The sequence below is a fragment of the Triturus cristatus genome, chromosome 11 (assembly GCF_964204655.1).
Source record: "Triturus cristatus chromosome 11, aTriCri1.1, whole genome shotgun sequence".
In the NCBI taxonomy this organism is placed as follows: domain Eukaryota; kingdom Metazoa; phylum Chordata; class Amphibia; order Caudata; family Salamandridae; genus Triturus; species Triturus cristatus.
Genome location: NC_140594.1, coordinates 455,307,253 through 455,321,804, shown reverse-complemented (window position 1 = coordinate 455,321,804; position 14,552 = coordinate 455,307,253). Strand labels below are relative to the sequence as shown.

Genomic DNA, 14,552 nt, shown 5'->3' with positions numbered 1-14,552 from the left:
AAACAACATAAAATCGCATAAACAGTGATTTCAAGGAATTTCCTGAAATTTTCATTATGGAAAATTAGGGAATTTACTTGGTGTAATATAAATTCTGCACAACATGGAGCTATAGAGGGTAAGTGCCAAGCCGCTCTCCTCTCAACATTCATCAAAACCAATAAAGGCTTGGCACTGAGACGATCCAACCTTTTACTTATGACCTCTCACTTTCACATTCATTTTTCTGAACTTTCTTGACTCACTTTGTGGGGGAGTTACTGTCAGGATAGCGGAGGGCTGTTTAGCAGGTTTTTTCCTGAAATTTAAGAGGTCTAGGACTACATTAATATGGACGTGATGCCAGAGATTGGGGGGAGATAGGTATTCCCACTAGAAGTGTAGGTCCTAAGTAAAAGTGTGGATCCTCTTGGTGCCAAGCCTTTATTGGTTTTGAGTAATATAAATTCTGCCCAGGCCTAATTTGAATCAAATCTTGGGACTCCCACCCTTCTTCATTGCCCACTGTCTGCAATTAGCCTATCAATGCCATACCTGCATTCAGATACCAAGCACTGGGACCTTTAGCCGCTTTTTCTCTGAGGAGAGCTTTGATCTAATCCCAACTGTTAAGTGACATATTTGTGTTACTCAATAGTAGTGTGCCTAGTACAGGAACCAATAGCCAAGGCCCTATATTGATGCCAGTGCCAAAGCTCTTTGACCCTAATTAGATTAGTGGAATCCTGGGAACTCCTCTAAAAACGAAGGAACGGTAGAGGGCGAATAAGGGATGAAACATCGGTCTCCTGTTCTACCTCACACATTGACATTTGCCTCGATCCGTTTACCCAAATATTCGAACATGGTTCCCTCAATGAGTGAAACGCCAAAAGGCATTACAGGTTTTCCAATGTAGGCAATATTTATCATTACAGGCCCTCTCTTATATTTTGCATATCTAATCCTGGAGGACAGCAAAACACTTTTCACAGAAAACACAGAATTACATGCCATTGCGTGATAATTACATACCGATGCGAGGCTGACAGTTACAAAAGTGAAAATTACAGAATGCTGTCTCCCTAGTTACTAGGTCCCAACTGTGGTATCAGTATATAACTTGGGGGGGAGACGCTATTTCACTGCCAGCGTAACCTTTGGCAGTGGGCTACAATGCTACATTGAACATACAGTAAAGGTTTAGGATGTGCTGGCCAATCAGGGGGTTCAGACAGAGGGCTGTGACAATCAGGATACCCCTAGTTCTAAATGTCTGAAGCACGTGATGTAGCAAAACTCCACCAGCCAATCAAAATGTGAATCCCAATGCTCTTTCCAATGCATGTGAACCAATAATAGGACTTTTTTTTGTAATGTCACACTCCAGAGCTTGTCAACTGACCCTGGTTAGCTCCAAACTTAATACTCGGGATGATCTTCCTAACCCTTGCAGCTTCCATAGAGCATATTTCACTGTCATTGATAAGTGTCTTAACATTGAAATAATTGCCTTTTGCTCGCATTTTGTAACTTCCATGACAGGAGACTATGTCATGATAATGCCCTCTCCAAAGTTACTCAATGCAATACTATAGGCAAGCACAACCTTCACCCCAGATGGAATAGACACCCAAAGAGAACTGATCATAAGCACTGTTTTTTTTCTGGCATTCATTTGACAATAGCTTGTTGTATCGCACACTCTCTATAAACATTTTGAAAAAATCAAAAATGAAACAGCATTAATACCAAACCAAAGTGATTGACCTCTTTTTTTTTTAGCTCTGCCATTATATTTTTTATTGACACCCATGGACCTTTTTTGTGACCAATTTTGTATTTCCCCCCAGTGAATGTTCATATTTTAGTGTGGAGGAGAGGGGTGTGTGCCAAGGTAATAATGCCCACCTCCTTGGTATTTTTGGAATATTTCTGGTGGGTACGGTGCTAAATGAAGATGAGCATAATGTTGCCAAAATGTCAGGGGTAGCAAAAGCCACACCAGGCACTCTTAGACAGCCAATGAAATCACATGGTTGAGCATTTGTCCATATAACTTTAAAAGATATCCCACACCTAGGAGTACCATCAAAACTAGTGTCTTACTGCTAACCCTAATTTCTGGAAGCTCTTTTACTGGCATGCTGTATCACAGCGTCTCATCCTGGTCCCTAAAAACAATCAATTGACAGACTAGCAGGATTACAGTGTCATTATATCCGCATCTTATCCCTACATTCGGTTTTAATCAGGGACATTTGGAGGATTTGGGGGGCCCCGGGCCAAACATAATTTGGGTACCCCTGTTCAGGACAACTCTCAATTTATTGTCCATTTTCACCTCATTCACGCCTTCTGCAACTATGGTCTGATCATTGACAACCCTCTTTGCTAACCCCCAAACCTTTAAGGGGACCCCAGTCCATTGAAGGGTCTCCAACCAGTGCAAAACCTTTGAATATTGTAGTCCTGGGAGCCTCTTTACATATTTTCCAGAGGTCTAATAATTTTGGCGTTATGCCACTGTCTGGGACTGTCCTGAAAGCTTAATGATGGGGGCCCTAGAAAGGTGGCGGCCCTGGGCCAGAGCCCACATTATACGTGCCTTAAAATGCCTCCGTTTCTAGTTATACCTGAACAACCACTATTAAAGGGATAGATTTTTATTCTTCTGCAAGAACCCGTGCTTTAAATATCTAAAGTGCTTCCTGGAATAAGGTCGAGCCCATACTGGTCTTTAGGGACCAGGGTGAGACCCGATGATTATGCTTGCCACTAATAGAGTGGGTGAGGGTCCAATAAAGAAAAACATTGGATTTCCAGAAAGCAGGGTGTAACCCATAAGGCACTAGTCTTCAACAATACTTCTGGGTGTGGAAATCTCTTTAGTGTTATAGTATCAAATAGGGAAAGATTTTCCCCTATCCTTACAAAGGTCTGTCTCCTCTCCCTGAAGGATGGCCTGGTGACCACCTTCTCGAGTTATTGGACTGGTGACCTTTTTTGTCCCTCAACAGTCTTTTAGTTGAAGGGATAGAGAATGAGTGGGAAGGGGAAACTAAAGACGCTAAACGGGACTTTAGCTCCTGCCACTGTCTTCTTGACTTTGAAACCAGGGTTAGCAAGCGCAGAACCAGGGGTAAAAAAAGGCAAGTCGGAACCACGTCCTTCAACCTCTGGCCTCTCCTTACTGATGGACATGTTCATGTGATGGATGGAGAAGATGATTCTAAGGATGTTGCAATCCAGCCTTGAGTGCACAGAAGAAGTTACCAATCTGCAGGAGCTTTACATTCTAGTAGGCTCTGCCCTGCATTTACAACAAGACAGGCTAAGGTTAGTGGGATTTCTCTGGGTCGGTAAGAAAGGCAGCGGCCTGCCCTACTGCCAGAGGTGAAGTAGCATGTGAGGAAATCTAGAGAGTTTCCCATGAAGCCAGAGCACCTGAAGGGCCAACCATTTTGCTGCAAGTAAGTGGCATGTCAGACTGGGCATCCACATTTTTAGAAGCAGTCATCCTGCCCTTTCGAATAATTATGCTTGCCGAGTATTCAGCATATTTCTTTCTTTATATTTTTGGCCATCAATGGTCCCTTTGGGGCTTGCACTGAAACCTCTGTAAACGTTGATAAACAGCCAAACATGTGAATTGGTATAAATCAGTTTCCAATGCAAATATTCCAGTCACCCACTTAGACGTGATTCTGCTACAGCACTCTGCTGGGGACCTGCAATTTACAATTTCAGGGACTTCATTGTATTTTATAAGCACTATTAGTACAGAATAGCACTCGAAAGCAGTCAATGGTAAATAATGATGCTGAACAAATGTATGCAAATTACACAGGCTGTAGATCTCTGTGAAGGCGAAGCTATGATCCCTGCCTCCCACACATACCATCAGCCTTTCCACAAGTGCACAATCACCATGGCAGCTCCCAGTTCACCACACACGCATTCCGACACTTACAACCATGAACCACCAACAGAAGCAAGATGAAACAATATAATTAATTTGTTTCTTTTTTAAATTTTTTTGCGATTTATTGCTTTTTCTCTTGATCCCTAATCGGGCCGGCACTGCTCTGTCCACAGCCAGAAACAACCTAAAATTAATCTATGAAACACGTTTGGTCCTTATTCCACCGAAAGAAAACCACAGAGCTGTCGATGCCTCACTGTAGGGGGAGCAGGGGAATTGATGTGGTGACTATCAGTTAGGTAGCCAATTAATAAATCTGCTAGCCCATAAACAGCAGAATGCATTATCAATAAGTTGCTGAATGATTGCAGTGCCATTCCAATACCCCCAAGGCCTTTTAAGCACCCATGGGCTTTGGAAGAATCGACTTTTTTCTGTTTGTTGCCATTATTTAGTAAATATGGAGTACTGGTCTTTATAAGGCATTAAAAGGGAATGGTTTATGGCATTCTCCTGCCTAGACAGTTTAAGGTCAGAAATTGAATGGCGTGCTGCATGCAAGCGGCCAATTGTTTCAATTAATATTTTTGTAGAAATTAAAATGGTTTGGTGTACAGAGTTAGCTACATATTTTGGTCGACAGTGAGGCCATCTTGACAGGTCTGAGCTCTCCGCGCAAGCATGATCTGCAATCCATCACTCCCCCATGCCGACGAAGAAGCGCTCTCAGGCAAAGACAAAAAGAGCCACCATCGCCTGCGGTAACATGTTTAATCTCCAGGCACCATTTTAAGACGTCATAGGATACCACGATTTGGAATGTAGAAACTCTTAAACGTTGTCGCCATGGACTGTGATCAGAAAGGCCATGTCCCTGGGCACATGGTTCCGCATGTGCTGGCAACGATACAAAAAAACCAGTAGACCCTCCTGGGGCAGAAGTTCAGCAGAAGTCTAACACACAACGCCCTTGCAGAAAGTTAAAAGTCAAGTGACAGGCAATTCCTATCAGCATCTGTACACGCACCAGGTGTGACATTCGCAGTCCCATCAGACCTCTTTACAAATTTATCTTTGGCTTAAATCCTCTTCTTATCCAGATACGTTTGAACGGACAACATCCTGGACCAGTCCATACCAAGCGATAAAGTACACAGCCGCTAATGTGGCAGGGATGCCCCGCATAAAAACACACAGTTTCAGCCCTAAGACACCAATTGCCTTTTTTTTTACGGTCGTTTTATTTATTTTTTTCTTATTCAAATTTTTTTGCTTCTCTCATCCTGGAAAGTACCCGGTTCAATTTTGCAAAACCAAAATCACCACCGTTGCTTGCCTGGGTTGCCATTTCATTCATTAAACCGTTCCACAACTGAGCCCAAAAAAGAAAAAAAAGGAAAAAGAAAAAAAAACAGGAAAAGAAAAAAAAAACATCAAAAAAATGAAAAACGCACAAGCAAAGTCTCATTCATCCTTGCTAGTTGCCTCAAAATCTCCAAACATTTTTTTTTACCTCGCCTTCCCAGTAGCAGAAAAGTTTTTTTTAGGAGAGGATCGGAGTTCATACCTCGCATTCCCTGGAGCCAGAGATGGTGTATGTGCAGGGCCCAGCTCCGTTAACCAATACATCCATGGTCTCAGAGTTTGTCGGTTTGTAGTCCACATAATACTCCTGCAAGGGGGAGTTCATCTGCCTCTCGGACTCCCGGGCCTTTTTCCGACGCTTCTTCATGAGGGAGTGCTGCTGGAGTTGCTTCATGCTGGCCGGGTAGCGCTTCCAAGACACGTAGATGACCAGCAGTATCATGGCCACCGAAAGAAAGAGAGCCACACTTCCAGCAATGATTTTGTGAAAGGAAACATGCTCATACTCCTGCTCTGTCCCAGCTGTCTGCAGGCCGGGGGAAGGGCTCGCTGTGAAGGCAGTAGGTGACACTTGCTCCAGCTGGGGTGTGGTGGGCTGGGGAATGGTTGGTGACTTCCAGCGTATTTTGGGAGCCTGGTAAGCTCGTTCGGTGGCCACCACTGGGATTTCAGCACATATGCCGTATGCATCCACAGCCTCCGTGACCTTCTCCCCCTGGATGTGCTTTGGGCCAGCACAGATCATGGTGCTCTCCTTGTTACCCTTAAAGTTCTTGAGCCAAGAAACTAGAGGGCAAATGCTCCTGCTACATTCCCACATGTTGCCCGACAAAGTGATGGAGGTGAGCGAGATCCAGGCTTGGGTAGTCTCATGAGTGACATTGATCAGCTTGTTGGAATCCAGGTTGAGCTTCTGCAAATTGGGGAGGCACTGGAAGGTGCCGGGTTCTATGGTCTGGATGTCATTGCCTGACAGGTCCAAATTGTGCAGAGAACTCCAGGTCCAGGTTAGACCCTGGTTGATGGAACGTATCCGGTTCCACTGCAGATAGAGGGAGCGCAAGTTAAAGAGGCGAGGAAAGTGAGCAAAGTTGACCTTGGAGAATTGGTTGTGTTCCAAATGCAGCTCTTTGAGCTTCAGCAATCCTGCAAAAGCATTGCGGGAGAGGCTACGCAGGCGGTTGTAACCGAGGTCCAAGAAATCCAGGTTCCGACAGTCTTGAAAAACCCGTATTGGCACTGTTTTGAGTGAGTTGGACCTCAAGTGCAAAATCAAGAGCTTTCGGAGTCCTTTGAATTGGTCCTGCTGCAGGGACTGCAGTTTGTTGTAAGACAAGTCCAGGTTACGAAGGTTGGGGACAGGGTGGAACGTTTTATTGTGCAGATGAGTGATTTTATTGGAACTGAGGATCAGCTCCTTCAGCCGGCGGATTCCTTGAAAAACATCCTCATCCACAGAGTTGATGTAATTATGATCCAGGTAGAGCCAGACAAGCTGGTGGAGACCAGCAAACTGGTGGGATTTGAGCTTCTGGATGCTGTTGTAGCGCAAAGACAGACCCTGGGAGCCAGAAGAGATGTTCGCCGGGATGTCCTTGAAGGCATGCGATTCGCAGTAGACAATCTTCCCATCGCACCGGCAGTTCTTGGGGCAAGCACGCTGTGCACCTGCCAGCATCACCACCAGCAGCAGCGCGGGGAGGAGTACCAGCACCAGCTGCTTCATGCCAGGGTAACCTGCAGTGTGGATCACAAAAACATAAACACAGTGAGGAGTTGCAAATAGATGGAAAATACCCTAGACTCCTCCCGCAGTACTAGACATGGCAGCCTCCTAACACTGGAAACAGTTGTGGGTGCAGTGCTGTGCTGTCCTTAAATGTTCTGTCTACAGTGTCACTTCTTTTATTACATCTGTCATAACAGGTCAAATCTGTTTCCAATTGAAACTATTTCTCAAAATCTTGCACAATCTGCCTGCCTCATTCTCAATCTTGCTTTCGCTCTGCCACTGACTCTTCTGTCTACTGTTCTTTCTGTCTCTCTGTCCTGAACCTACTTTTCCTCTTTTTCTATATTTCTTCTGTATTTACAGCCCTATTTACAGCTCATGATCTGCAATTTCACTTTGACTCCTTCCCTCACTCTTTTCCTCCTCTCAATTCGTTTCTGAAGCCTATATTTCCTTTGACATGTGCCTGCACCCCAACCTCCATATACAAATTGCTGTCTATTTCTTTTCTTGTTCTTTCATCTATCTATCTATCTATCTATCTATCTATCTATCTATCTATCTATCTATCTATCTATCTATCTATCTATCTATCTATCTATCTATCTATCTATCTATCTATCTATCTATCTATCTATCTATCTATCTATCTATCTATCTCTCTATCTCTCTATCTATCTGTCTGTCTGTCTATCTATCTGTATCTCTGGCTTTCCCTCTATCTTGGATCGCATCCCTCGCTATCTGTTCTTTTCTTGTGCCCTTCTATCAAACTGTCTCTTTTCCATACGTATGTGGCTTTCTACCGTTCCTCTAGGACGTTTTTTTCAAATCTCCTATTCTGCTTCAAATCAGTGCCTATCGTTGGCCGAAATCTGCCTCTCTGTGTCTCTCTTCCCCCTTTCCCTCTTTCTCACCTTCGTCTCTCTCTCGCTCGCTCTCTCTCTCTCTATCTCTAATGCGCTCTCTCTCTCTCGACTCTCTCTCGTCTCGCGACGCACCACTACGCTCATCTATCTCGTTCCTACGTCAATATGAACATCTCTCTTCTCCCAGAAACCATCTTTTTTTACCAGCCCACCTGTTCAGTCGGCCGATCGCGTAATGTCTCATCCGAGCCTCACAGCCCCCTTCTCCCCCTCTCGGTATTCCTATACTTGGCCATCCATCTTATGCCCATATCTCTCTGCCTCTCTCCCATCTTTTCCACAGGGTCCCCTAGGGCCGTGCTTCCAGCACAGGCGCCCATGTTTGTGTCGTCCGCGCCTTCCTGTGATGGATTGCACACCCCCAGGTTCGTTCCCCCTCGGCCCTTGTAAACCTGTTTGCTGCTGCTCGGCTGTTTCCCCTTCCAGAGGTGCACTGAGCCTGGTTTTGCGGCCCGGGTGGATGCTGAAGGGTTCCGTTACCCTGCACATCAAAACCTCTGTTGCAAATATAACATATTTGAAAGAGGAAGGGGAATAGAGGGTTTCTGATCTGATGAATCAAGCCATTAGATTCGAACGAGCTGCTGGTGCAGCCCAGTGGGTTGGCGCACCAGCAGAAGAGATAAATTCCCGATCTAACATGTAGCCCTGCAAGCTGGATAACCTGCTAAAGCAGCTCAGTGGGTTATTGCACCTGACGATGCGAACTGTGTGCAAACTCTAGGTCAAACTGATAAAATATTTCCGGCCTATTCAGTCTGTCATTTTGCCAGAGCGTAGTTAAGGATTATCACTGAGTTTGTAAATAGTGGAACGAGCTATTTACATTGCAGTGAAGTAAAAATGTGATGGCAGCAGGAACTAACTAAAACAAATAGAAATTGGAAGAATGGGTTTGTCCCCCACCTCTGTTATATGTCGAGTAATCTCGCATATACGTTTATCCTACACAGTAATGCCAATGGGCAGAACAGAGTAACCAAGGACATACTCCTATAGAAAGTGAAAAATGAGTGTACAGTGTTAAGTGAAATCAGTGCTTCAGTTCCCTGTGATCAGGACCTCTGGAATTATGCGATTTTTTGCGTCTGCAGGATTTTCCGCATAAATATGGACTTGCCACATTTTGGCACGTGAACCAGTATCTGCTTCATAATCTGTAGATTATAACAAATAAGATTGTTTCTAACTCAAATGGATCCAAAGTTACTAAAATGCTGCTCCACGTGTTGCTGCAAAGTGGATGGCCCTTTGCAAACATTGGGCGGTCATCTTTCAGGTGCTTATTACTGTATTTAGGTACTAAGCTGATACCAATGAGGCGAACACATTACCCAGAGAATGTTAGTTTATGTAAAAATAAAGGAAAGTAATACTATCATAAAATGTGCCACATAATGTGCCTTTCCTTGCCACATAATGTAGTCAACTCTGCCACGGTAGCTATGCAGCTGTAAGAAAACACCGATGGGGATCTCACGGCCGCAGTCTCACCATGAGAGAAGGGAAGGGCGGGACCCTCTCCACCACCACCTTAATCTATCGGACGCATTGCTTGAGGCACCCCATGTTATAGGAGAGCTCCTGTGAGGGCAGACAGTGGCCTAGCGCGTGCAGGCTGAAGGGGCCTCCTCCCCAGCCCTGCCGAGGCAATGCACTCCGAGGCATCAGCATGTCCTGCTAAAGCGGCTTGGATCTCGCATTCCAGCGTGTTGCTGTCGTGAAGCCCGGAGAAAACATTTTACCGCCCTTCTTTAACCTCTGAACCCTCACCTCGGGTCGGAAGAAGGGGGCTGGCGCCGGGAGCAGTTCTATTCTAAATAAAGGTCCCCATGTGCCCCGTGAAAACTGTGTGAGAGAACTGACATCTCTCTCGTTCTTTCCATCCATCTATCACCCTTGAAACTCTCACGCGCACATATTCTGTCTCTCGGTCACCAGAGCGCGCGGCTGGGCATGTTGAGCAAAGAATAGTGCATGTGTTAGTACGCGTGTTTGTGAAATGACGGAGGCTGTCTGTGTGTTGTGTATTGGTGCGCGAGGGCACCGGCTGCAGATGTGTATAATGGTATGGATGGATGGTGTGCACTAGAGGGTATCTATGTATGTTGCTATGCATAGCGTTGTGCTTCTCTTTAAGGTGTTTATGTGACAGCGAGCATGGGCGTTTATGGGCACTTTGTTTAAATCAGTGTGTGCATGATTGTGTGCAACGTGTATGTGTATACGTGTGAATGAGAGAGAGCACGTGTCAGTGAACGTCTGTGTTCTTGAAAGTGTGTTTCAGTCTTCTTGGTATTAGAGTAGGTTTTAGTTGTGGTTACACGTGTGAGCGCGGCAATGATATGTTGCTGTAGGTATGCTTGGATCCCTAATTATTTGTCTATGCAAGGACATGGGACTGCTGGTTTGTTTTGTAAACAATGATGTCTGTGTGGGTGAGGACTATCCCGTGTTCGTGTGTTTGTCTGTGCGAGTTAGGACACGTTCGTGTGTGTGTGATTCTGTATGAATAGCTGGTGTTCTATTTCAGTGTGTCAGTTTACTAATGTGTGTGCCTGTTTACATGTGTTTGTCAGTGTCTGTGTAACATATCTGTGTGCGTTATTCTGTGTGTGTATGCATATGTTTATGAAAAGGTGGGATTCTTGAGTCTTGTGTGTGTGTACGGAGGTTTACCCGTGTGGCTGTGAGCGGTGGTCACTTGCAGGGCGGTTTCAGTGTGACTGCCTCTGTGTGGGGGCGAGAGTTCAGACGTTTTGCTATGTCTGAAGCGTGTTTGAGGGTGTGCCCTGCATGCCTTCCTGGCTGTCTGTGTGCCCGTTTGTGCATATGTGTGCCTGGCATACGGAGTTCTTTCAGGCTGTTTAACTGTGCCCATTTAAACACAGCCTAGGACTACAACAGGCAATCAGTTGAGGGCTCCAGTGTGGCACGTAGTTGTTGAGCGACCAGGAAAGTGTGCGCCCTCCTACCTTAATATGATAGTGATCTCACACGTCTAAAGAGACCCCGAGTTCCCTTCAGATGCGAGCTCCCTTCTTGGAGTCACCGGATCGTGAGCTGCCAGTTAAATTGAACTCACTCCTTATCGCAGCTCCTTCCAAACTCCCTGCTGAGGGGATAACGTGCACCTGCCGTGGCCTCCTAACAGAAGGCTGCTCGGAGCACCTTCCAGAAAGTAGTTCAATCTATAAACCCCACGTAGGAAGAACTCCTGCTTAGCAACCTTTTTGTGCCGTCTCCCTCCTACCTTCCACGAGTTCCCTCTCTCACCTTAGAGGAACACCCCTGGGTTTATCTGTCGCCCTCGACGACACCGGTCTGCCTATTGCCCCGTCGCAAATGTGCCCTTTTTCAAGCTAAGAACCTCCCAAACTAAACTCCCTCCTAAGGTGAAATACTCCTCTCTCTTAAAATGGACTCTTTCCTAGTTCCCTTCAAATGTGAGCTCCCTCCAAGCTCTGTCGTTTCCATGTCTTCTTCCTAAGCATCGTTCCCGTCATACAAGGTCTTTCCCCAGCTCCCCCCTGGGTGAATCTGGGGATCAAGTGATCTTCCTGGCTGCCTCACTACAGCGTTCTCCTTCCTAGGTCCCGCCAAAAACGAGCTCCCTTCAAGGGCCATTTTGAGATGAACTCCCACAGGCCAGTCCACGTCTCCCCTTCACACTTCAACGGAGGGGTACTCCCCTCGTCAGCTGCACTGAGGGGGGGTGGGGGGGGGGCTGCACTGTGTGGTGGGGGGGGGGGCGAGGCGCTACCTCTATAATATCAGAAACGGGACGGCGCGCAAGCATCACTGACAGCCATCTCGAAAAAACACACGCGCCATGCCCACGACGGTGCCGAGACTGCAGCGTGGCCATTTGATGGAATGTTTATTGCACAAAGCTTCAGGCCCAAGCAGCTATGCTGTGGACATCCTTTGCCCCCACGCATCCATCCATGGAAAAGAGGGCCTCCAAAACTCCCCTCCGAAGCCTGGCATTAAAAAAAGCTGCCCCGCTGATGGATTCAGAGCAAGAGGCTGCGTTCATGCCAGCTTCTCCGGTTGCCATAGGGTAAACGTGTTATACAGCCAGGCAACAGGCATCTGGCTGCAGGCAACCGTATCAAATTGGCATATATTTAATTATTTTCCAGGCGTGAATGCAGAGCACTCGCACGCACATTCGCCTATGGATTGCACATCTGCCTTCCTCGCAGGTGCGCCGTAACTCATTGAGGGGTTTGTTCATCTTTGCATAGCGCTGCACAGCGCGTGGGTGGTGTCTCTGCGCTGGCCGGGGGAAGAAGCAATACTTTTTGGGCACATGAGGTGGGCATGCTGAAAATGTGTGGTATAGGTGGGGCGAGCGGGAACTTTGACAGGGGCATTCGCACTGGAACAGGAGTAAATCCCGAAGGGGCAGTAAATCTTCAACAAGCATCTTGATGTGGAGTAAACAGGCACATGGACCCCCTCCCCTTTTACAGGCATGTATCTTTTAGACAGGTGGCGAGAGAACGAATCAGAGAGGTGCAAATGGGCAATTCAAACAAGTACGAGACGTAAAGAAGCGAACGATGGACGCGTATTCTGAGGGGGCGAACGACGCACTTTCAGATTCTAACGGTACACACCATGACGCAGGTCTGGATCGGGCAAGTAATACGTGCAGGGGCCGCCAAGGCGCAATAACTACAGGCGTGTATTCTGATATGCATAACACATATGACGGCAGATATTGACGGGCCACTGAATGCTGGTAAATACCCCAGTGGGGCCATCGGTATTGACAACGATTCTTGCATTCAGTGCTATGGTGGCAATACACATTGTCAGAGATTCTGATGAGGGCAGTGCATACTGGCATGGGCACAGGAAGGGCAGTGAACGCTGGCATGGGCCACGGAGGGAATAAACACTACCACGCATCATGATGTGGGCAAGTATGGCTCCTACTCGGGGAATAGGCAATGAATACTGTCCTAACATAAGTGCAGTGGGACAATTATCACTGGCATGGGTTCTAAAAAAGCTTTTAACACTGCTATGGACCTTGAGAGGGCCAATAATAATAATAACAATCACGACAAGGTTGCTAATGGTGCAATTATTCCTAATTGAAATCCTGTGAGGTAAATAAAAAAAAATGGCACGTGTCCGGATGGAGGTATTAGATATTGGCACAGATACTGATAGGAAATACATAATTTCTGCACATATCCTGTTTTTTGGGGGGTGGCGGGGGGAGAGCGGGGCACTGAGTGCTGGAGCGGGGCACTGAGTGCTGGAGTAGCGCACATCGCGATGGGGCATTAATACTGCCATAAACCCCAGCCCAGCTCCCGGCAATCACCGAATGGTCACGGCAGGAAGTCAGGACGACCTCATTCAATGTCAGCATCCCTCCCGCGGCCCCTCTTCCCACCCCCAGCGCAGTGCTTCTGCCCAGCTACGACCCTTTCTGCACTAGACGACCCCCTGGCCGGCACGAACATCTGTCTAGAGGGAGTCCGTGGTGCAAGTGAAGCAGCCGAAGTTACTCACCCATTCTTTGTCATCTGATTAGCAGGTCCCCCTTCTCGGTTGAGTTCTGTATTTTTATGTCCGTCTTTTTTTTGTTTTTATATTCAATTAAATCGCCGACGCCTTCATGATAGTGGAAGCCCGCCGCTCATAGCATCCCATATCCAGCAAATATTCCTCTCAATCCAGGCAAAGTTCCACCCCGAGGAAGAATGCGGGGGCAGGGGTTGAGGGTGAAGGGTGAATTAGGGGAGAGGGGTGGTGAGGTGAGCAGGAAGGGGAAATCCTGTGGTAACCGGGACGGCGTCCAATTTTCTCGGTCCGCGCGTCGAATTCACCAAAGACACATCAGTTTAATATGCAACCTGCGCCGGCGGTGAGCTGCAGCGGGGTCGGCAGCAGCCAGACATCAACTTCTCCCAGGCAGTGGTGGCTTTCCCAAAGATTGGCATCTTTCAGGCTGACCGCCCCGGCCATCCCCAGCTGAAGCAATGCATCCTCCGCAGCCCCAAGGGTCCAGACGGGGGCGAGCAGACCGCCACGCGGGAGTGAAGCCCCGGTCTAGAAGCCACGCACGGCGGCTTCGTCCATGGAGCGGGGCCGGATGGGAAGTGGTTTGTCGCTGTGCTCAAAGCAGCCCTTGTTTAATTCAGCAGCCTTCCCTGAGCTCGAGGACGCTCTGCTGCTGCATGGCGCTGCCACGGCTCCACTTGGAGGTACAGCGAGTGCCCTCCACTGGAGGAACCAGATTGCACATCAAAAACCTGAAGCAGGGAGCCTGTCATTGCTATGCAGCCCTTCCTCTGTCAGAAAATACAATTAAAGGCACAGCGGCTCTCTTTGCCGCTGTTTTATTCAATTAATCGTGCCCCGGCTGCGCAGTGAACAGAGAGCCTACTACCTGCGGCGGCAGCTTCGAGGCACCTTCACCTGAAAGTGGGGGGAAGTCATTATGAAAGACAGACGGGCTTTGGTCCTAAGCGGTCAAAGGTTCACGGGGTTCACGCCTGGATCTCGTGTGACCGGCGCAGTAGTAAATAAGCATTGGAAGGACGAACGTTTCTGTTTTTAATTCTCTAGAGGCGCCTGGTCAGGAACTCTCTCTCTC

General features: G+C 47.3%; 1 protein-coding gene across 3 annotated transcripts in view; it reads right to left on the bottom strand.

The window, feature by feature from the left end:
• LRRTM4 (leucine rich repeat transmembrane neuronal 4) overlaps positions 1 to 13,994 on the bottom strand; it is a 1,708,634-nt gene extending 1,694,640 nt beyond the window's left edge. For 2 of the 3 annotated variants that reach the window (XM_085636424.1, XM_085636423.1), the window contains exons 1-2: positions 13,466 to 13,598; positions 5,472 to 7,006 (exon numbers count right to left, since the gene is read on the bottom strand). In XM_085636424.1, coding sequence (XP_085492550.1) covers positions 5,472 to 7,006; positions 13,466 to 13,469 — 1,539 coding nt within the window. In that variant the 5' untranslated portion in view covers positions 13,470 to 13,598. Of the gene's footprint in view, positions 1 to 4,030; positions 7,007 to 13,465 lie in introns of those variants that run through there. The other variant, XM_085636425.1, reaches the window with a different exon arrangement.
• Positions 13,995 to 14,552: the final 558 nt, after the last annotated feature.